At 39.2% G+C, this 23,445-nt stretch overlaps 1 protein-coding gene across 3 annotated transcripts in view; it reads left to right on the top strand.

The window, feature by feature from the left end:
• LOC109937727 (arf-GAP with SH3 domain, ANK repeat and PH domain-containing protein 1-like) overlaps positions 1-23,445 on the top strand; it is a 315,453-nt gene that overhangs the window by 212,730 nt on the left and 79,278 nt on the right. For all 3 annotated transcript variants that reach the window (XM_048595762.1, XM_048595761.1, XM_048595763.1), the window contains 3 exons: positions 862-931; positions 15,728-15,815; positions 18,058-18,106. In XM_048595762.1, the coding sequence (XP_048451719.1) occupies positions 862-931; positions 15,728-15,815; positions 18,058-18,106 (207 nt within the window). The remainder of the gene's footprint in view (positions 1-861; positions 932-15,727; positions 15,816-18,057; positions 18,107-23,445) is intronic.

Raw genomic sequence — 23,445 nt, 5'->3', positions numbered from 1 at the left:
CCTTTTCTGAAGAAGGGTCTAGGCCCGAAACGTCAGCCTTCCTGCTCTTCTAATGCTGCTTGGCCTGCTGTGTCCATCCAGCTCCACACCTTGTTATCTCAGATTCTCCAGCATCTGCAGTTCCTACTATCTCCAGACCTGAAATGCCAGCTTTCCTGCTCTTCTAATGCTGCTTGGCCTGCTGTGTTCATCCAGCTCTACACCTTGTTATCTCAGATTAAATTGGGTGTTTTCAGATAGTATGGTCGTGGGCTCATGTTTCTTTATAATTTTAACCCTAATTAGCTTGTTTGGATATGTCATGATGTACCTCCATGGCAGGTGGGACTTGAATCCAGACCTTCTGGCCCAGAGGTAGGACCCTTAACATGACAATTAACATAAATGTCCTCCTACTGTATGTAAATAACTCCATGATTGAGAATGGTAATGAGAAACAAAATTGACAGTACATTATTTATTATAACGTGTCCAAATAGGTTGATTATTTTAAAAAGTTAAGAATATGTGAAGGTGCATATGGATTCGGCTAAACTAGCTGGTTATGGCTTTAAAAAGTTGAGATGCTGACAAGTCTGTCAGCACTGGAAAACAGTGATTAAATTAATATTTACTGTAGAAACAGTTCATTTTAATGAAGGATTCCTATCTGAAATGTTAATATTTCCCTTTTGAGATTCTGATCACACTCTTATTTTCTCACTTTCTTTCAGATTTATGCTTTCTACTTTAGGTTGTAGCAAATTATACTATGTGCCTTTATGAATATACATGGTATATATAAGAATAAGTAAGAGTTCAGCAATGCTGCTAATTTTATATTATTACATGAAGTAAATATTTGGATGGTTTTCATTTTAGTCTTCGAAAAGTATGGCAGAGAAGAAAGTGCACAGTAAAGAATGGCTACTTGACAATATCCCATGCAACTGTGAGTAATATCTTTGTATTTTCTTAGAGCAAAAAATAATTTGGTTGTTTTATCAATATTGAGTTAGTTGATTACATCATTAGTTTGTACAGTATTCAGTGAACAGACATGGAGGTACAAATAGTGCAGCAGAATTAATAATTGACAGTTTTCCTCTTTAAAAATAAATTACTGATGACACTCTTATTTTCTCGTTTCTTTCAGATTTCTGCTTTCTACTTCATTTTTTACTTTCTACTTACTTCTGTGATGACAATTGGATTACATAGAATAGATGGTACAGGACAGGCCATTCAGCTCAACCAATCCATGCTGATATTTATGCTCCGTTTGTGCCTCATCCCATCCTTTTACATGTAAATCTACCATTATACCTCTCTATTACATTCTCCTTCATAGCAAGTATTTTGTACTTACTCTCTCATCATGGTACAATATACTAGTCACAACCTAATAAAAGTAGAGGGTAGTGGGGAAGCTAAAAACAGGTAAAGAATGAAAACCAAGAAAACTGATAGCTAATTGCACCGTGCCAAAAAGGAAAATAATGAATAGGAAATGATGCCTTGACATACCTACTCATAGACAATGCAAATAATCCCATTAGCCTAGAGGCATGTACTCTCCAGGGAGAGACAAAACAAAACTAGGCCAATTTGGCAAGATTACTGAAAATCTCTTTTGGCAATCTGAATGAGTCTAGGAGATCCCTCAGGCCCTGTTTAGATGATCACCTAGCTCCAAATTTACTTTATAGGATACCTACTTCTTGGGCAACGTAATCTCCATTTGAGGCAGAAATGTGTTCCACTTTCCCTTGGAGGAAAATAATGGATCAGCATTCACCACACAAACCAGCAAGCTTTTCCACAGTTTCATTGTTACTTGAGAAAACAAGAGCTGTCAAACATCTAATGTATGGTCTGTGCTTCTACACCCTGTTCCTCCCTAACCTTTGAGTTCAAATTGGTTGATCCACAGTTTGGTACCATTGTTTTTTCTCTTGTACATTGATCAAATCACTCTGGGCTTTAAATATATACAGCCTCCTCTTGGAACATATTTGAGTAACTGAGCTGGAATAATTTGAGCTGGAATTTAATCTTGTTGTTATCCTGTGTACCATTTCCAGAGTCTCAGTACACCCCATTCATAAAAGGAGACCAAGACTGGATGTAGAATTTGAACTTCTCGTTCCTGGAGGGCTTAGGCTTGTGGTACAAACTGCGCATTGAGTTTGTACACTACCTTTTCCAATATAAGAGATTAAATAGTTCTGTATTCTAGCCATTGCTTTCAGTTTTTTTTTGTTTTTGTTTTAAATTAGAATTGATGATTTCAAAGATTTAACTAAATCTAAGAAAAAGAATTGAACTGATGTATTTATCATTACGTCGATATTAATAAGGGGGATAATTCAGTTTGAGCTGCGTGCATGTTGTGATTCTGAACCCAATGATGTCACGAATAATCACAGTTGAAGAAGATATATAATCTCTAACATACTACAATAAGAGTGGATATACAACAGAATAACAATGCTGAATTAAAACTAACATTGACGTATGACATTGCAAAATGAATTTATCATGACGCTCTCTTTTGGTTTGCCCATTAGCGAAGAGAGAGAGAGATTTCATTGAAAATTTTATTTCCTTAAAAGGCTGGAAAAGGTTCAACACTTTTTGACCCAAATTTTCAGGCCTGTGATCTCCATTTTGGCATGTTTATTCATGTTCATATTTTCAGCTGTGAACTCCTCCTCCTTTCTCCTTGCAGGATATCTCTTTGGCCACTAATGCAAAGGGTAAGAAAAGCTCACAACAGGTCCTATTAATTGCTGTGAGCAAATAACCAGTTGATCATTCCCAATACGATAACTGAGAGAAAATGTTGATCAGATCTTTCCCTTTATTTTCTGACATTAAAGCTTAATTTCTTGAAATAATATTGAAATACTTACAGCAGGTTATGCTGAAACTAGGTATAAATATAAGTTATAGATTTATTTTTCTGTCGTTGCTTTTGTTAACTGTCAGCAGAGGCAAGAAACATATGGACATGGATACGCCATACAGCTTTGCCTGTATAACTTTAATATCTTTGGCTAGGAGAGTGCAAAATCTCCATTTTAAGATTGATAATTGATCAAACATGAATTGCCCTGAACAGATGCAAGTTCAAAATATCTGCAAATTTTTTTTATCAGAAATGTTTTCTAATCTTACTCATGAAAGGTGACTATTGGTAGATAGGTTGAGAAGACCAAGAACGTGGTTGTTGAAGTCAGGTTGCTACTTATACTCACGCCAATCCCTTAAATCTGTTCGCTCCACTTCTGCTCTACCTACACACTTATTTCACCATTTCTTTATTCACCATTTTGTGACATCCTCCCATTTCAAGCAGCAATGCCACTCCTCCTCCCATTGTTACTATTGGCATTTTCTCTCTTTTGCTGCTATGGCAATCCCTTACATTTTCCACAGCCATCATCCCAGTGTTCCTACACCCGAGGCCCATTCTTCCCCTACTGTGGCCCCATGACAATCACTTTTCCTCCTCCTCCCAAATGTCAGTTCATTTCGAATTACTCACTCTCTCCTTCCTGTTGCCGCTGATTAACATATATATCTTCCATGTCTTCTAAGTTCTTGTGAGGAATATCTCCTACACATCATATTAAACTTTTAGCCCATAGTCCACTATTCCCCTCTGACACCTTTTCCATCATATTTTTAAATAAATGATGTATCTTACTCCAATTAAATGATTTTTGCATTTACCAAAGTAAAGTAGAAATTTGCTTCTAAAGTCTGTGATATTATTGTTGCATTAAGTGACTTTGAATTATGAACATGGCCAAACTTCGTATGATTTGGACACAATTGATTTGTAGTATAAAATATACAATTCAAACATATTGCCAAAAAGCAAAATAATTTTTTCTGTTAATCCCAGTTTGTTTCTAATTGTTCAATGTTCAAAAACATTTCTGAACCTGAGATTCTATTTGGTATTTATTAAATATGGAGTTGTATACTTTGACCAACTTGAAAATTCAATTACATTTGCTAAGTTTATATACTAGGGAGTATGAGAAAACATATCAATTTTATATGATCTGTGTGCTTCATAATGGAATAAAGTGATTTGTTTAGTTCAAGAATGCAACTCCATTGGATCCAAAGAAACAAAATTGTACATTTTTTTGTTTCGATAGTCTCAATCTAAAGGAACAAATGTAAATGAGTTGAAGTAAACCTTCAGTCTGGTTCAAACAAGATGAATTGAACACTGTAATGGAAAGCTGAAATTGCTGCAATATTATTATGTTCCAGTTTAAATACATGGCCTAGATATGTACTTGAAATGATGAATCCTTTCTACAATGTAGTGCAAGTATCAAATGTGACAAGCTGAAAGTTTTGTTCTTCTCTATAAGCAAGTGTAAGAGCACAAAAGCAATTTCCCTCATTAAAACCTGTATCATTGTGAAGATGACACTCTAAATATTAATTGTAACAATTAGAAAACTGTTTAATGCTAAATTTTAGAGCCAGTAGCCAGGAATAATTAGTGCAGAAAGTACTGGAGAAAGTCAGGTCTGGCAGCATCTGTAAAGAGAAAAACAAAGTTAAAGTTCTGAGCCCAGTGATCCTTCATCATACAACAGAGACATAAAATAGTAAGCACAGGATGGAGCCCTTCAGCCCACAATGTTGTACCAAACATGACTCCAAATGAAACTAATTCCTTCTGCCTGCCCTTGGTCCATATCCCTCCATTCTTTGCATATTCATGTGCTTATCTAAAAGTCCCTTAAATGCCCTTATCATATCTCCCTTAACCACTACTCCGGCAATGTATTCCAGACTCCTACCACACTGTTTTAAAAAAAAGTGCCCTCCTGTCTCCTTTGAACTTTCACCTTAAATGCATGTCTCCTAGAATTAGATATTTCACCTCTGGGGAAAAAAAATTCTGACCATCGTGCCTATCTATGCATACCATAATTTTACATTAATTCTCTCAAGTCTCCCCTCAGCCTCCACTGCTCCAGAGAAAACAACCCGAGTTTTTCTAGCCTCTCCTTATAGCTCATGCCCTCTAATTCAGGCAGCATCCTGGTAAACCTCTTCTGCACCCTCTCCAAAGCCTCCACATCCTTCCTGCAATGTAGTGACCAGAATTGAACGCCGTGCTCTAAGTATAGCCTAACCAAAGTCTTATAAAGCTGCAACATGACATCCCAACTCTTGTGCTCAGTTCCCTGACCAATAAAGGCAAGCATGCCATATGACTTCTTTACTACCCTATCTGCTTGCATAGCCACTTTCAGGGAGCTATGGACTTGAACCCCAAGATCCTTCTGTACATCAATACTGTTCAGGGTCCTGCCATTAACTGTCTACTTTTCCTTAACATTGAGCTCCCAAAGTGCAGCACCTCACATTACCCGGATTAAGTTCCATCTCCCATTTCTCCGCCTATATCTGCAACTGATCTATATCCCACCTTTGACCACCTTCTATACTATCCACAACTGCGCTGATCTTTGCATCGCTTGTACCCCATCTGCATTTTCATCTCAATCATTTATATTTGTCACAAACTGAATGCAGCTGGGGGTGGAGGTGAGGGAGGATGGAATGAGTAGAGTACGTGGAGACATTGCTGTAAAGAGAGCAGCTCAAGTTGGGCCCACGCAGGTTTCCATGGCCTGACAAAAGAGAGAGGAGTTAAGGAGGGCTTTGTTGGTTATGTGGAACATGCCTTGTTCCAGCCCCTCCTCACAATTCTTTCTTCAGTATGTTGCTGCTTCCGTCTCTCTTCCAGAATTGGAAAAATTTCTCAATTTTGTTTCCAATTTCGATCCTGCTCTCTCCTTCACCTAGTCCATCTCTGACTTCTCCTTTCCTTTTTTTACATCACTGTTCCCATTTCTGTCGATAGGCTGGACACTGAAATCCAATAGAAGCCCACCTATTTCTTTAGTTACCTTGACTGTACATCCTCAGTTCCTGTAAAGATTCCATCCCATTATCCCAGTTTCTCTGTCTCCATCGCATTCTGATGATGCCGCCTTGTGTGGTGGCCTTCAGAAATGTCCACATTTTTCATCAACCAAAGATTACCCGCCACCATGGTTGACCCATTTCCCCCACTTCTGCCCTCACCCCTTCCCTTACCTTCCACAACAACGATGGGGCCTGTCTGATCTTCACTTTCTACCCAGAAGCGTTCTACTGCAAAAGATCAAAAGCTGCCTTTCTCCTACCTCCAGTGGGATGCTACCACCAAGCACACATTCCCCTCCCCTCCCTTGTTAGCGTTCTGCAGGGACTTTCCCTCGAAGATACCCTGGTCCCTTCCTCCTCCATTCGCTAAACCATCTCTCCCTCCCTCCAGAAGGTGCAACGCTTGCCTGTTTACCTCATCCCTCCTCACTATCCAAGGCCCCAGAGATGACTTTCAAGTGAAGCAGTGATTTACCAGCACTTAATTCAGTCTAGTCTACCGTATTCGCTGCTCACAACATGGTTCTTCCCCCCCCCCCCCCCCCCACCCCGGGGGGGACAAAATGCAGACTAGGTGATTATTCTTCAGAATACCTGAGCTTTGTTGGGAAAAAATGACCCTGAGCTTCCGGTTGCCTTATATTTCAACACTATGTTCCCACACGAACATTTCTGTCTCAGATCTGCTGCAGTATTCCAGCGAAACTCAGTGCAAGCTGGAACGCAATCTCGTGTTCTACCTAGGTAACTTACAGCCTTCAGCACTCAACATTAAGTTTAACAAATAGAAAGAGTGAACACCCTCCTCCATGTTTGTCATCCACTCCCACACCAAAGTCCTGTTCTGTATTGGCTGATCCCAGCAAAACCAACCCATTTTGAACTATTTAGCATTTATCTTCCTCTTTGCTTTATCATCCATCTCTTTGTTCGCCTTCTTTCTTCCCTCTCTCTCTCTCTCCCCGTCCTGGCATCATCTCCATGTGTTCTACTGACTCCTACCCTCTGCCCCCTCCCCCTAAAATTAAACCCATCACCAATATAGATACCACCGTGTCCCAGCTGCTTTCAGTTCTGACAGAGTCACTGGACATGTGTTTTCTGTTATAATCTTTATTTTGTGGAGCACTGATAGTGTCCCTACCCCTGGACTGGGAGGCCCAGATTCAGGTTCCACTTGCTGCACAGGTGTAATAACACCTCTCAACAGGTTGATTAGAGAAATAGATCATATTTAACTTACTTGCCAGAGTCCCTAGGAGGCTTTCCACCCCAGCCTGCATCAGAAATCGGGCACCTTCTTAAGCTTTCCCTGGGTCATTTAGCCTGACTCCCAATCCAGTCAGCCCTCCCAGACCAAGCATTCTAATTGCAAGCAGCCATTTGTAAAAGTCAGGTTCGGAGAATCTGCCTGCTTCTGTGTTCCCAGCCTGGGGACAAAAACTGGGTCTTAAGTGAGTGGTCAAAGCAGTGATACATGTACTTCTGTGTCAAAAAGTATGAGTGCACTAAGGCAAAGAATAATCAAATAACCTACTGCAGCATTGGGCTTGATATCAGTTTTTAGAAAGTTGAAGGGTAATCCAATTGAGGTGCTTAAAATAATAAGGGGATTTGATGCAGTAAATGTAGAGCTAATACTTCCACTTTCTGTCCGAATCTTAAAATTAAAGCTAGGTTTTAGGAGTAAAATCAGGAAGCATTGTTTGACACCAGTGCCAGTAGCTTGCATTTACATTACACCTTAATGTTGCAGAACTTCCCAAGGCATCTTACAGTAGCAGAAGTCTGGAAGTTTCACCCCAAAAGCCTTTGGGTTGTTGAGTCATCATTGTACTGAGACCAAAAGCTGTCAAGTGATAGAGGTCAGATGTGACTGAATGGACTTGAGGATATAATTTGATTGAATGACTGAACAGTTCGAGAGGCTGTATGGTCAACTGGTGTTCAATGATCTCGATGGCAGATGTTTTACTGAAGACCCAGCATAAATGAGGACCAAGTTCTTTGGAAGGTGGTACCAGAAACAAATCCTAGATGCAGTGGTAGAAGCAGCAGATCAGATTCTTGAACCAGTTTTCAAATTTGCAGAAACAGCACCAGTGCACAGAGAAGCTCCTCGGAATATTATAGACCAGAAAAGATCAGCTGGGCTTCGCATTTGTTGTAGCCTCTAAATAAACCATGACACATAATAGCACCCCTAGCTCCACCATGAGCCAATCACAATCTGCTGGGGGAGACAAAACAAACAAAAACGAAAGACCAACTTCAGAATTAAAAATTTCTGCCGTTTGGAGGAAATTCCAATTTTTGGATCATGGAATTCTGCTCTTTTAATATTTATTTTAACCTCTGCTTCCTCTTAGCTGCCAACACTTCCAACATGGCCAAAACTAGGAGGACAAAATCTTAGCCTGGAACATTTCTGTCATTAGCAAGGCCAAGAACAGCCTGCGAGTATGACCACTTTACCTCACGCCACCTGGAGCCAGCTGCTGTTTTCGGTCACAGCTTGAATCAATGCACTAGTGACATGGCAGCATGTTACCTGTTACTAGCTGCTGGTTCCTCCTGGAGCAGCTCCAAGATTTCAGTGGGGCTGCTTAGCTATTTATCCAGTATTTGAAGGGGCCACACCAAATGCACAGTAATGGCAAGATCCCTTTCTGGACATACTTACTGAAGTGGTTCCTGGGTCTGCTCTGGGAGGAAGATGCTTCTCCTGGTTGGAGGGATGAGGTGGAGAACAAGATCCAGGTCAAGATTTATTTCCATTACTGGGCTCAACTGATAAGTTTTGAGATTGGGGCAAAGTTCACTTGTGTGGGTTTTGAATAATTCAGGATTCACCCACAGAATGTTCCCACGCAGGAGCAAAAGTAGAAGTTGGAGAGTGCGGGTCAGTTGAACATTCATTCTTTTAAAAGTTTGTTGCCTATCAATCGTGTTGGAAAAACAAGACTGATCCACTGCCAAATTTAATGACCCCTGATCAATTTTATTTTTCCCCTCATAATTAGAACACTTTTTTCTAGTCCTGTCTAAACTAAAGCATTATGTTATCCATGATTAGTCCTGTGAAATTTCAGTCCTGTGTAGACTTCTGTATCTCAGTTGTTCAAAGAAAAAAATTGTTTACTCTGTGATGAGAAGCTGACTAAACAGAGTCTATGTTGTCAGGAATTTCAAAGAATAAGGGTGAACTTTTTTAAAAATACAAAATTCTGAAGGTGGTTTACAGGGTAGATGCTGAAAGGAGGTTGATTCCCCTGGTAGAGAATCTTGAACACATGAGCACAGACTCAGGAGAAGGGACTGATCATTTTAACTTGAGATGGGGAGAAGCTTCTTCAGTCAAGGGGTGTGAATCTTGTGAATTCTCTAATTAAGTTGGTTGTGGATATTCTAATGTTAGATATATTAAAGGCTGACATCGACAGATTTTTGGTCTCTCAGCGAATCGGGATATAGACAAGAAAGTGACATTGAAATCAGAGATTGGGCATGATTGCATTGAATGGCAGAGGAGGCTTGAGGGGCCATATGACCTACTCCTGTTCCTGTTGCTTATGTCATATTCCCAGGGAATGTTCCAAGTGATTGATGCATCACAAAGCTAATAAAAGCAGAACCAACCATGTGTTAAAGCTGTCATACTTCTTGTGCACCTCGGTCAGTCCTATAATTTAGACCTGGTGGCTACTCCAATGCTCCAGCACTCCAGGGCTGTTTCACTCCTAGTTCGACCCCTTTAATGTACCAAACTAGCCCACACTTGTCATTCTTTATGGGCCAGGAGCAGGCAGTTGGGACTAGTTTAGTTTGGCATGGACTGGTTGGACCGAAGGGCCTGTTTCTGTGCTGTATGACTCTATGACAGTAGTTTGAGAGAACTTTCACACTTTGAATATTGTAAAGTTGAAACTCAATCGTGTTTAAGTTGTGTATGTGGTGTTCATTTGCTGTGGTTGGTATTCTTGATTGGACTGTGGTAGATTGGTGAAATGTGCTGGATGCTGAAAGGAGGCTTATCCTCTGGTGTACTTAAATAGGATTAGTATCCAATTCCTTACTGTGAGTTAAGTAAAATGTCAGCATCCCAGCCAGTTTGGGATTGCTAGATTTAGAGCCCAAAGTGAGCCCAACTGCATTCATTCCATAGTCCTTTTATAACTCGTGGTGCATCAGATATTACTTTCTGTGATATTCAAAGTATTGTCTGTCCAAAGCATACAAAGATTCCAGCAACCACTGCAGAACAACAACAATGAAGCAGAGCCAGGAAGCTGAGTAAAAGGAAGTACTGCCCATAAGATGAGCTAAGAAGCACTTGATGCGATGATGCAAAATAAATAATGACGATACTCAAACCAAATGAATGATATTGCAGAAATCAGTTGTACTCTTCAAAAGTTAAGTATTTTGATTTTTGAGTGTAGTATACACAGAATGAATGCCTCATGACATTTTAAAGATGCAGCAGATCATCATTGTATCTGAGTATCAGATTAATGTGAAGAAGGCTGAAACTTTTCCCATAACAGGAGGACATTGATATGCTAAAAACATACCTGTTGAATTACCTGGAAATAAGCTGAAGAGTATTTCTTGCTGAATCTACCCAAGTTAAGCACAACTGGAATTAAAAGATGTGAAGTTGGAAAAGCACAGCAGGTCAGACAGCATCCGAGGAGTGGGAAAGTCAAAATTTCGGGCACACCCCTTCATCAGGGGAGGCAGAGGGGAGCCCAGAAGTAAACAGAGGGAGAGTGGTGGGGCTGGGGGGAAGGGTAGGTGGGATTGTGATAGGTGGATGCAGGTAGGGAGTTATTATAATTTGGTCAGTGGGAAGGGTGGAGCGGATAGCTGAGTAGGAAGATGCACAGGTTAGGTCAGGTCAGGGAAGCAAGGAGGAGGAGAAGGAATGTTCATGGGATAAGGTCAGGTTCGGAGGGATTTGGAAGCTTGTGAAGTCTGTATTGAGGCCATTGGGCTGTAAGCTCCCAAGGCAAAATATCAGGTGTTGTTCCTCCAGTTTATGTTTGGCCTCACTCTGATACTGGAGGAAGCCAAAGATGGACATGTTGCCAGGGGAGTGAGAGGGAAAATTAAAGTGGATGTCAACTGGAAATTCGGGTTGGTTGGTGTGTGCAGAGTGCAGGTGCTCCGTGAACCGGTCCCCAGGTCTGCATTTTGGTCTCCCTGATATAGAGGGGACCACATTGGGAGCAACAGATATGATAGATCAGTTTGGATGAAGTGCAGGTGAAACTCTGCCAGATCTGGAAGGATTGTTTGGGGCCTTGGACAGAGGTGAGGGGGAAGTGTAGGGGCAGGTATTGCACCTTTTGCAGTTGCAGGCAAAGGTACTGGGTGGATTGGAGAAGTTGGTGGGGAGTGTAGAGCTGACGAGGAAGTCACGGAATGAACGGTTTCTGTGGAAAGCATACAGGGGTGGGGAAGGAAATATCTTTTTGGTGGTGGGGTCTGATTGTAGGTGGCAGAAATGTCGGAAGATGTGTTGCATTCAGAGGTTGGTGGTGTGGTATGTGAGTACTAAAGGACTCTATCCTTTTTATTGTGCATTTAGAAGTGATAACTGGACCATGACCATTTTTCAGGGCTTGAAGCAAACTAGCTCCCCTAAGAGAGGGTGTCAAAACTCGAGCCGAATGTAGCCACAGCTGGAACACATGCAAGAGTAGCACACTGACTTGCACAGAATTCATAGCACTTTATGTGTACTGGACCAGTCAATTGAGCACCTAAGCACTGACATTCATGGAATATATGATTTTGGAGCAGGTGACTGCACCCCGAAGGAATCCTTCTTCAAGGCAGCAAGAATATCAGCCAGGGTTTGATGATATGCCAAATTCATCACACAGCACACTCGTCATCCTTTGACAGAGGGAGTATCTGAGGAACAGAGCCCAGTGACATGGGCTAGCCTTGCTTGGATACTCAAGAACAATTTCATGTGAGGCCACAATGGATCCCTTCAAAACAAAGACAACAGTCAAGAAGGCAGATACTGCAAAGTTTCCTCTATTCACAGTCCATTAACTTGCACAAGTTTAGGGACCTCCAACAGATCGCCAGTTATTTACTTCTGCTTCGCCAGGTATTTGTCTCCATGGTGTGACTCCTGAAGGTCCACATCACTGCCAAGTAGAGCATTACTATATCTGTGATGATATATCAGACCCCTGAATTATTTTAGTGTCGTAATTAGCTTTTTGGACAAGACAGTCTTTGTTTAAAAAAAAACAACTACAGGCCAAGCCTGGCTGAAAATATAGAATTCCTAGTATTGAATTCACTAACTGCAGAAAGGTTCCCTATATGAACCCTTGGAATGTTGCACCTTGTAGTTAGCCCAGGGAGCTTCAAAGAGAAAGAAACTGCTTAACGCAGAAGCACAAGCCCTCTAATTAGTTCCTCTCAGCAGGAAAATGTCTGCCATGGGTTATATTCCAGACTATGGACATGTGTCAAAAGGTATGTGTCTGCTTTACCCTTGTAGGAATATACCAAAGAGGGGTTAAAAACCAACTACTCCTGTGGTCTGTGTGCTAGAGGACTGATGTGAGGGTCACTGTTTGATGACAGCCATTAAATACCCTGCACTGCAGGTACATAATAAAATAAAATGGAAGCACGTCAGCAAGCCGGCCAGTGCCCTAATGAAACATGACAAAAGAGTTTCAGCTAACCTGTAACACCAGGAGTCTTGAAATTGAGCATTCTGATACCAACGCTATGCTACCAGTATCACCCAACGTAATGACCACAACATTCCACCACCTACTCTTCATGATCACTCCAGAAACTGAACTGTACATCTTCCTAAAAACAAAACCCAAAAGAACTGCGCATGCTGGAAAGTAGAAACAAAAACAGCAATTGCAGGAAAATCTTAGTTGTAGAACGGTCACTGGACCCAAAACGTTAAATCTGCTTTCTCTCCACAGGTGCTGCCAAACCTGAGATTTTCCAGCAATTTCTGTTCTTGTTATACATCTTCACTTTTTTTTTTGGACTCTCTTATTTCTAATCTCTGTTTGTGTGCTATTCTATTACTACTTGTGTTTAGTAACTAATAAACTCACTCTCCCTTGAACTCATGAAACCTTGGTTAATTTAGCTCCTTCTAAAATATAAATTCATTAGGTTTAGGAGAAAGACAACCTTTAGCAGGCAGGGGGTAGGGGGCGGGTTAACTTAATTAACCTCAATGAGACCAACCAACCAAAGCTAGCTCATCCCTACTCAGTGAGGAGTATAACAGTTTGGGGTGTCTCATCTGGAACCGTAACCAATTGAAGAATCTCACCCAGGGACTGGTGGTAACACTGTGACTGTGTGCATGCCATTAGGGAATGGCTTTCTCCTGTATGTGAAAGTTATTAAATAGTAGACCTCATTGTGCTCCTTGTTCTTACGCGATGGTGTAAAATCAGGAGCACTCAAGGCATTGTTCATTTGGTGATTAAAAACCAAAAGAACTGCAGATGTTGTAAATCAGGAACAAAAACAAAGTTGTTGGAAAAGCTCAGCCGGTCTGCCAACATCTGTGAAGGAAAAAACAGAGTTAACGTTTCAGGTCCGGTGACCCTTCCTCAGAACTGTTTTTTCCTTCACAGATGCTGCCAGACCTGCTGTTGCTGGAAAAGCTCTTTGTTATTGTTCATTTGGTGACCTCCCATCATGCTCACATAGGGATTTTGGAAGAGGTTACTTGATTCAGTGTCATATATGTGGAATGAAGTCGCTCAAAGTGGCTCTCTTACCAAATTATAGCCTTCATGACACTTCGATTAGCTGCACAGTACCACCCACATGCACAGGCAGGAGAGAAGAGGGACTTTGAGCCATCAAAATGAAGGGAGAAAGTGATGGATCCTTCGAAGTTTTTAACTGATTTTATGCAAGAGCTTTTTGCAGAAGATGTTACAAATGGGGGAAGGGGTCAGTTTAGCTCAATTGGCTGGACGGCTGTTTTGCGATGCAGAGTGATACCAAAAGCATGCTTTCAATTCCTGTATCTGCTGAGGTTACCATGAAGGATTCTCCTTCTCAACCTCTCCCCTTGCCTAAGGCATGGTGACCCGCAGGTTAGATTCACCATCAGTTCTCTGCCTGTCTCTCTCTCTCTCTCTCTGTCTCTCTCTCTAATGAGTGAGCATCTTAAGATCTAGTAAGACTGCGGTGACTTTACCTTTATGAACTGGGGACAACAGAGAGAAGCTTCAAAACAGGGTTCCTCTTATCTGAGGATCCCTTGACAACACTTTAAAAATCGGTGGGACAATTCATGAAAACATCTAGTGGCTGAGGCAGACCTTTTATCCTGACCAATCTGCCTCTGTTTCCGCATCCTGGAAACCTAATTTAAAGCAAATGTGCCCCTTACCTATTTAAAACCCCGAATCCTTTGTGTGTGTCTTTGTGTGTGTTGGGGGGGTGGGGTGGGGAATCACTTGCTGGTACTAGGTTGGTGACTTGGACTCAAACCTACTTTGCATTTTCCTTGTCCTACAGGCAATTTGACTTCCATCTTTTAGAAAAAGGATTTCTAACTGATGTGTTAAAAGTGCAGCTTTGCAGAATTGTTTCCCTGTGTATGCTTGATTGACATATTTGCTGCCTTCCTTGTAATGATAAACTGAACAAAGCAAGATTACTGTTTTAAGGATGTAACATAAAAAAGTGAATAAACATTTCTGTCCAAAATATTCTATTTTAATTCCCACAGTGTGTAGATTTTTTTGTTATTTATTTTAAAAATTCTTCTTAAAAGATTAATATAATTAAGTTTTATGAAAAGTGTTTGGCAGTTTTGTTTTTGAATTGTTATTTGAAATTATTAATTTCAAACTGTATCTGCTGGATTTCTTGCACCTACATGTGACATTGTAGCAACAAAAAGTAAGTGCTATTCTGCTGGCTCATCTCCTGCCAAAATTGAAACTTGGTTTGTAAAGATATTGCCACTACTTTACAATCATTAACCACAAGTACAGTACAGGCAGTCTCCAAGTTGCAGACGAGTTCCACTCTGAGTCCATTCACAAGTCAGTTTGTATGTAAGTAGGACACAATGCAGAACATTACAAAATGCTCATTCGTAAGTATGAGGAAACGTTTGTATATTGGATGTTTAAAATCATTATTAATACATCCCTGTCTGGAATCGCATTCATAAGTAGGAGCACTCATAAGTCAGATATTTGTAAATAAGGGATCCATGTACTGCAAAGTTTGTTGTGATTGCTGTCAAAAATTTCCACTATAGATCGAAATCTTGTTGAACTGATCCAAATAGTTATTCTACTTGTAAATTTTCTGCTTCTGGTCTCTCACTTTGAAGGATTAAACTTGAATGTTTGAAGCTGAACAAGGAATCTAGGACTTTGCCATTTGAAATATTTCACCCGTAGCTTCATCATAACTTCACTACTGAAGCATGCTAAATTTTGGTTTGATAAGGTCCAGCATCCTATAATTGCTTCACTTTTTAAAAACAAAACTTCTAAATTGCAAGTTTCATAATATACTTGAAAAATTAGAAAAATGCTAAATATTAGCCAGGCATATCTCCTGATTAAAACCAGAAATTATTGAGTTTCACATATTGCTCAGAGAACATTTCATCTATGGAGTTAACTGCAAAACGAAAGAGGCAAATAAATACTTAGCCCTGAGAATACTTTTCACCTATGATCACTTACTTGCTAAGTACATTTTTATATTTATTTTGTATTTTTAGACCAACAGACAACCAGCAAGACTGAATCTACTCACTTGCCAGGTGAAACCCACTGCAGATGAGAAGAAGTGTTTTGACTTGATATCACGTATGTTTCTTTACTGTTATTGGTTTGGATCCTGTAGTTCTGAAATAAATTGTTATTTAAACTTTGCAAGTATCCGCAAATATATTTTTCTAAGATTTGTATAGAATTACCGTTGTATTGTCTAGATATTGTGTCAGCATTTACAGCCCTTTAGTATTACTGGTAGTACTTAGCTTTCAACTAAAGAGCAAATCTCACCATCCAGATCCATTTACAGAAGGAAAGTAATTACAAAGAATGATGATGCCAGTTCTTTGTTTAACATGTATTCCTTGGAATTTCCAATACTTTTGTTTACATTTTTTAAACAAAAATGTGGAGATACTAATTTGAAGGTAAGTGTAAATAAATGAAAAATTTAAATTAGCATTAGCAGAGGTACATCAATTGTCTATGTAAAACATTGTTGTGGAGCTAGACCTAAATATATCAAAAATATCCCAATTTATGACGACTTATTCCTATTCTTGCTGTTATTCTTTGAATTCAAACAACCAAAATAATACCATTCTAAAATCTGTGTTTAAGGTTATCATTATTTCATTATTAATGAGGGATACTGATGACAATTATCCTTTAAATGATAATACAGCTGATCAGATTTAGTTTTTATTGGAAGAGTGGGGAATTCACAATTGAAAGTAAATTGAGTAGGATCATGACTGTGTACCAGATGGTTCTACAACTGGTGGTGGTTTAAGCTGAGTGTCACCATGCATCATGTGAGGGGAGAGGTTGAGAAGGAGGGACCTTTGTAGTAACCTCAGCCAATGTAGGAATTGAGCCCATGCTAATTGCATCACTCTACATCACAAACTAGCCATCTAGCCAACTCAGCTAATTGATCCCCTACGATAAGCTTAGATAACATTGTAGGGATGGTAACATAATGAAGCTTATATATGGTTTGAACAAGGGGTATTCAAGGGCTCAAATTGTGTTGAGGAGTTCCTCCTGAATTATAGAACAGGTACACTTTGCTATTCTTGGAATAATTCCTTTGAACCTAACCAGATAGTTATGGGAGCATGTTCTGTTTATTTTTTCATGTGATGTAGGCATCGCTGACAATGCTGGAATTAGTTGTCCACCTCGCATTTTTCTTGATTTGAGTAGCTTTTCAGACCATTTAAGAGGGTGTATAGGCAACATGACAATTGATCTAGTGTCATATATAGGATTAGATCTTTCCTTGGGATATTAATGAGCCAGATGGATTTTTATGACAAACATGGTTGGCTTCATGGTCACTACTTTTTGATTCCAGATTTATGATTTGAATTCATATCAATCAGCTGCCATGGTGGGATTTGAACCCATCTCCCCAGGATAGTAGCCTTGGTCTCTGAATTATTAACCCAGTGAAATTAACAATATGCTACTTAAAATTGGAAAACCAAGATTTGTGAACCAGGGAAAGGAAACAGTAGGCAAGATAAGAGTAGCATCCAGCAATGAGTTTGTGAAAGGTAGTTTATGAAAAATTGAATATTTTGGCCTAATTTGAAATCAAGTCACCAGAGATTCACATCTGGTTTTGTTCAATTTATTAAGCAGTGACTGAGATTTGACAAAGGATGTTAGATCACCGATAATCAAAATTAGTTAAATGCAATCCTTTATCTAAAATATCCAACTCTTTTTCTTATTGGCATAGAGCAACATACAAGCAGAACTTGAAATTTAATCATGGCATTTCTTAAGTTTGTTTTTGTAACCAATATGAAGAGCTGAGGCCACATTGGTGGACATCGACAAGGTTGACATAAGTAAGTGTGGATGAAGTAGATCAGCAGTAGTGATTGGATGATACCAACACCTCATTATTGTCTTCTCAACTTGGAAGAATGTACTCCAAGTGACAGGTGAATACTGTACTGGTATACACACACACTGCACTTTGAACCAAAGTCCATCACTGGATAAACATAGATTAGTTTGTGAATTATAATAACACATTACAATTCCATGTATGCAATAAGATTTAAAAGCCAGTACTACTAAATACATTGCTCCTGAATTAGGGAACAAAATATCATGTTTGTATTCTTGGTACTTTACATTTAAACAACTAAGAAAATTTACTTACAGCTAGTAATCCTACATTTCAGGAATTCTGCATCGATAGATCATAGTATTTATAGAAATTTATTTCTGTTGTTTACTTGATGGCTATTTTTCTCATGCCTGTTAACCTGGTCTTGTCACTTTTTACTTTCTTTATCTTCCTTCCTTACAACAGACAACAGAACCTATCACTTCCAAGCAGATGATGAACAGGAATGTCTAGTGTAAGTGCTTTTGTGACAAAAATCATTTTAATTCAAGATTCTGTTATGGAGAAAGTGGATTGACCTGATCATATGAAAACTTATCTTTGGAATTTTATTGAGCACAAACTAATTAGTAACTGTTGTGAAAACTTCTACATGTTTTGAACCCAATTTCAATCATTCACCATAGCTACATTTTCCTGAACAACGCAATCACCTCTTTGGAAGTATGGTTATCTATATTAATTTTATCTGATTGTATGAGCACTTGAGATCACCAGATCATTTTCAGGATTTCCATTCACTTCCAAGATTCTGTTAACAGTAAAGTGTAATATCAACACACCCCACACACAAAAGCCACCTCCACTACCACCACATGATAGTCACTTTAAAGATGTAAATGTACCTTGCGTATCTGCATTTGTAAAACATATTGCACTAAATATAATCCACTTTATTTTGTGAATAATCAAAACAGAGAACTGTTTCTCCAGTGACAAATACAACTGAAAAGATAAGTTGTAAAAACTGAAAACCAATGTTTGTTCTGCATTTTGTACATAGTTTTAGCTGATGTTGCCTGAGGTCAATTTGTCAATTGAAAATCAGTTTCAAAGTTGAAAGAAGTTAGTCTGCTGGAACTACATCTATGTGGTTAGATGAGAACCTTAATCACTTTGAGGTTTGAGTATGACACCCGTTATGTTTGAGTACTGTTGCATTCATGGATAAAGGTCACTTCGACAAGTGTTATGGACCAGACAAAATGCCCTTTAAATATAACAAGGAGGTAGCGTAGACCCCAACTTCTTATTTTTAAAGGCAAGTCTAAGGTGTTGTGTTCCAGCTGCAATTTGATTGGTCATACTGGCAGTTTTGAATCAACACACACTTTATTCTTAGTCTGTAGGCAAAATACAAACAAAAGAAAGAAGAATTGAAATAACTCTATTGGAAGACTTAACAGAATAACAGATTGTTTAACTTGTAAACAGCAACTTCTTTGTCAAAGGCAAATTTAGTAAAATAAGTTGTCTATGTGCAATTCTAGCAGCAGGAAGAGAACCCAAGCTTTTAGCTGTAGCAGGGGAGGAATAGTAGCTTCCACATTGAGCTTCAGACCCCAGCAACTACTGAAAATTGAACTAAAATTGGTTCTGCAAGAGATTGAGCCCACCCATTAATGCTGCTTTATTGTTCCAACTTTTTAAAAAAATCCCAAGGCCTGTTTACCCAATTGGCTTGGGGCAAACCACTTAGTACCTCTATCTCAACCTCTGTTCATAGCAAAAAAACACCTCTTAACGTCATGGTATCGTCACACTGGGCACCAGAGAGCATCTGATTCCTGAAGAATTGTATTTCAGTGAGGAATTGGGGAAGACCAGAAACAAAATCAAGTAAGGGAAATGTACACAATATGTTAGTGCAAAAACACACATTGGGGTACTAACTAGTGGGGCATGACCTTTTGGTTTCAATCCCCCACCTAGTGAGTGCTTCGTGATGAAACTTTTTTTAAACAAAGTTATTGCTTTGGGAACAGTTAACCATTAACAAGAACTTTAATTTGAGTTTTCTATCACAGACTGAAATTAGACCAAACAACAAGATTCAGAAGAAAGCAGAGCCTCAAAACTAAAGAAACTATTGAATAGTTTTATAAGTATTTTTTGCTTATTTTAAACCAGTTTCAGTAAAATGTCTTGATGCTTGGTTTAGAATTGTTTGATGTTTTGTTGTTAGAACCTTTTTAGTTCATCATTGTATTTCAACAAAGTACGATCCCTGGTACGATCTATCAGTGCGTTCAAATTGACATGACCAAACTGTTTGATTCTTATTGTCTTCAGGGAGCTAGAGGCAAGAAATTAATCACATTTTATCAGTTTTACCAATGTCTGAAGAAGAAATATATATCTATATAACTAAAAAGGCCTGTACCTATTCTTATCTATCATCCTATTAAGCAATAGGAACTTTGCTGATTTCCCCTTCTTGAGTTGAAACACTGTGGCCAATTGTAATTAGATTACTAAATTAATTTCACCTTTAGGGATTCCCTTCAATCTAAGAAGCTCAGTCTCTCATTACATAACCGTAATTACTGATAGATCATTACTGATCTATCCGAGTAGCTCACTGATGCAGGGTTTTAAGAAAATTTACTGTTTACTGTTTTGGAGCTAAAAATTGTATGCTGAAGCTCTGTCAATGAAGCTTTTTGTTTTGTTTCCCAAAGTGGCGAATTTCTATTCTGGAGAAATTTGAACACTTTTTAACATTTTACATCTAATGTCTCTGCAAAATATTTTCCCTTTGAATCTAAACAGATTCACTTTCAAAATAAATTACTTTCACCATTGACTCATCCATGTGTATTGACAGGAACCTTAATGAACAATCATTATTGTGCTCTTTTGAAAATTTGGTTCCACAACATATTGTGTTGGCTACTAGATTGCCAATAAAAAGCAAATCATAGTCAATTTTGTGTTGTGGACTCACCTCACAAAAAGCAAAACTGGAACTCTTGAAAGACGTTTGTGTTTGAATTAAAGTAGCAAATTGGAACGTGGTTAATATGTGATGTGATTTCTATGTAGCACTGTGGACGTCTCAGTACAAAAGGCAAGTTAAATTATATATCCTGTTTTAGCTGTTTTAAGAATTGTTGGTACATGAACTGATAGTAGGGAAAATACTACAACCTATTGTAAAAATTTAACAGCAGAGCACTTGGGAAACAGTGATAGGATTGGACAGAGTCAGTATGGATTTACGAAAGGGAAATCATGCTTGAAAAATCTAATGGAATTTTTTGAGAGTGTAACTGGTAGAGTTCAGAAGGAGAAACCAGTGGATGAAGTTTACTTGGAAATTTAGAAGACATTTAATAAGGTCCCACATAAAAGATTAGCAAATTAAAGTGCATGGGATTAGGGGTAGTGTACTGACATGGATAGAGAACTGGCTGGCAGACAGGTAACAAAGAGTAGGAATAAACAGGTCATTTTCTGAGTGACAGACAGTGACCATTGGGGTACTGTCAGTGCTTGTACCCCACCTACTCTCAATTTATATTAATGATTTAGGTGAGGGAACAAAATGTACTATCTCCAAGTTTGCAGATGACACAAAACTGAGTAAGAGGGTGAATTGTGAGGAGGGTGTAGAGGTGCTTCAGTGTGATTTGGATAAGTTGAGTGAGTGGCAGATGTATTGCAGATTAACTATAATGTGGATAAATGAGCGGTTATCCACTTTGGTAGCAAAAACAGGAATATTATCTGAATAGTGATAGATTGGGAAAGTGGGGAAGGGGCGCTGCACCAAGATCTGGGTGTCCTTGTATACTAGTCACTGAAAGTAAGCATTCAGGTGCCACGGGTGGTGAAGAGGGAAAATGATATGTTGGCTTTCATAGTGACAGGATTTGAGAGCACAAGCAGTGATATCTTACTTCAATTGTACAGGTCCTTGATGAGACTGTACCTGGAGTATTATGTGCAGTTTTGGTGTCCTTATCTGAGGACAGACGTTCTGGCTATTGAGGGAGTGCCAGTTTACCATGCTGATTACTGGGATGGGTAGGACTGACAAATGAAGGAAGACTGGATCGGTTTGGACTATATTCGCAGGAGTTTTTAGAAGAATGAGAGTGGATCTCATAGAAACCTATAAAATGTAACCGGACTAGAACGGGTAAATGTAGGATGTTCCCAATGACTGGGAAGTCCAGAACCAGGGGTTGTGGTCTAAGGATATGGGGTAGGCCATTTAGGACAGTGATGGCAAAGCATTTCTTCACCCAGAGAGTGGTGAGCCTGTGGAATTCTCTGACACAGAAAGCAATTGAGGCCAGAACATTGAATGTTTTCAAGAAGGAATTGATATAGTTCTGAGAGCTACAGAGTATCAAAGGGTTTGGGGCAAAAGCAAGAATTGGTTCAGCTATAATTAGATTATATGGTGGAGCAGGCTCAGAAGGCCAAATGGCCTTCTCTTGTTCCTGTTTTCTGAGTTTGTATGATGCTTTCTTCATGTTTGCACCACTGACGACCTCAAACTGGTTCATAAGTCGAGTCTGTAATAATCCAAATTCACAGTACCTGCCCCCAGAACTTTAAACCTTAAGTAGAAAGTCTGAAGCTGTAAGACTCCTTTTATAGATAGTAAAAGCTACACCTACCATTGGAAAATGGACCTTAATCTTCTAGGCTTTATTGAACAAATATTGTCCAAAACTTCCAATTTTATTTCTTTCTTTGGATATGTGTGTCACTGGCAACACTAATGTTTGTTGCTGTCTCTTAACTGCCTTTGAGAAGGTGCTGGTTTACCACCTTCTTGAGATACAGCAAAGTACTACTGGATAAGGAGTTCCAGGATTTTGATGATGTGTCATTGAAGGAATAGTAATATGGTTCCAAGTTAACATGGTGTGTGGTTTGCTGGGGAATTTGCTGGTGGAGGTGTTCCCATGTGTCTGCTGTCCCTGAACTTCTAGGTGGTGAGAGGCTGAGAGTTTGGAAGGTGCTGCTGACGAAACCACACTGTGGTGCAAAGTGCATCTTGTATATAGTAGACACTCTGTCACTTAGAGTTGATGGTGATGGAAATGAATGTTCATGTTAGTGAATGAGGTGCCTATCAAGTAGGCTCCTTTGTCCTAGATGATGTGGAATTCCTTGAAGGTTGTTAGAACCGTACTTATCTAAGTATGTCTGAGTAATCCATTGTATTTCTGACCAGTGTTGGCTTTGGGAGTCAGGAGGTGAGTTACTTGTTGCAGAATTCCCAACCTCTGACCTGCGCTTGTAATCTTTTATCATCCTAAGATGTAACTGATAAACTAAAGGATTGGTTTTGCAATCTAGTACTTAAAGTGAGGGAGAAGTTCTCACTGGAGTTTACCTTGAGAAATTGCAAGGCTACTTTTAAGAAGAACTATAGCATTAAAAGTATTGATCCCACACTGAAATATCCAGAGTGTCGTGTTTTCTAAGCTTCATACAGCTGAGATATTAAATGACTAGTTGATTTTAGTGCCAATGAATGTAGACCAGATAAATGGCTCACTGAAATTGATATTTGGAACTGTTACTTGTACATCACAGAGTATAACATTTAGTGAACGTGTATGTTTTAACTGGCACATTGCCCACATCGAAGGAAGATTGAAAATATTTAGGGAGAAAAGAAAGTAAAAGAAGGGTGATTAACTTGCATTGAAGCATATATCCACTAAAATTTGAAAGTGTATTTAGTACTTGGTTGCAAATAATGATCTTGCAATGGAAACAATGTTGAAAAATCCAAGGTAGTTTTTGATCAAAGGCTGGGCTAGTGAA

This window comes from Rhincodon typus, chromosome 4 (genome assembly GCF_021869965.1).
Source record: "Rhincodon typus isolate 14 chromosome 4, sRhiTyp1.1, whole genome shotgun sequence".
NCBI lineage: Eukaryota > Metazoa > Chordata > Chondrichthyes > Orectolobiformes > Rhincodontidae > Rhincodon > Rhincodon typus.
The sequence above is the reverse complement of the archived record's forward strand: the minus strand, read 5'-3'. Positions and strand labels throughout refer to the sequence as shown.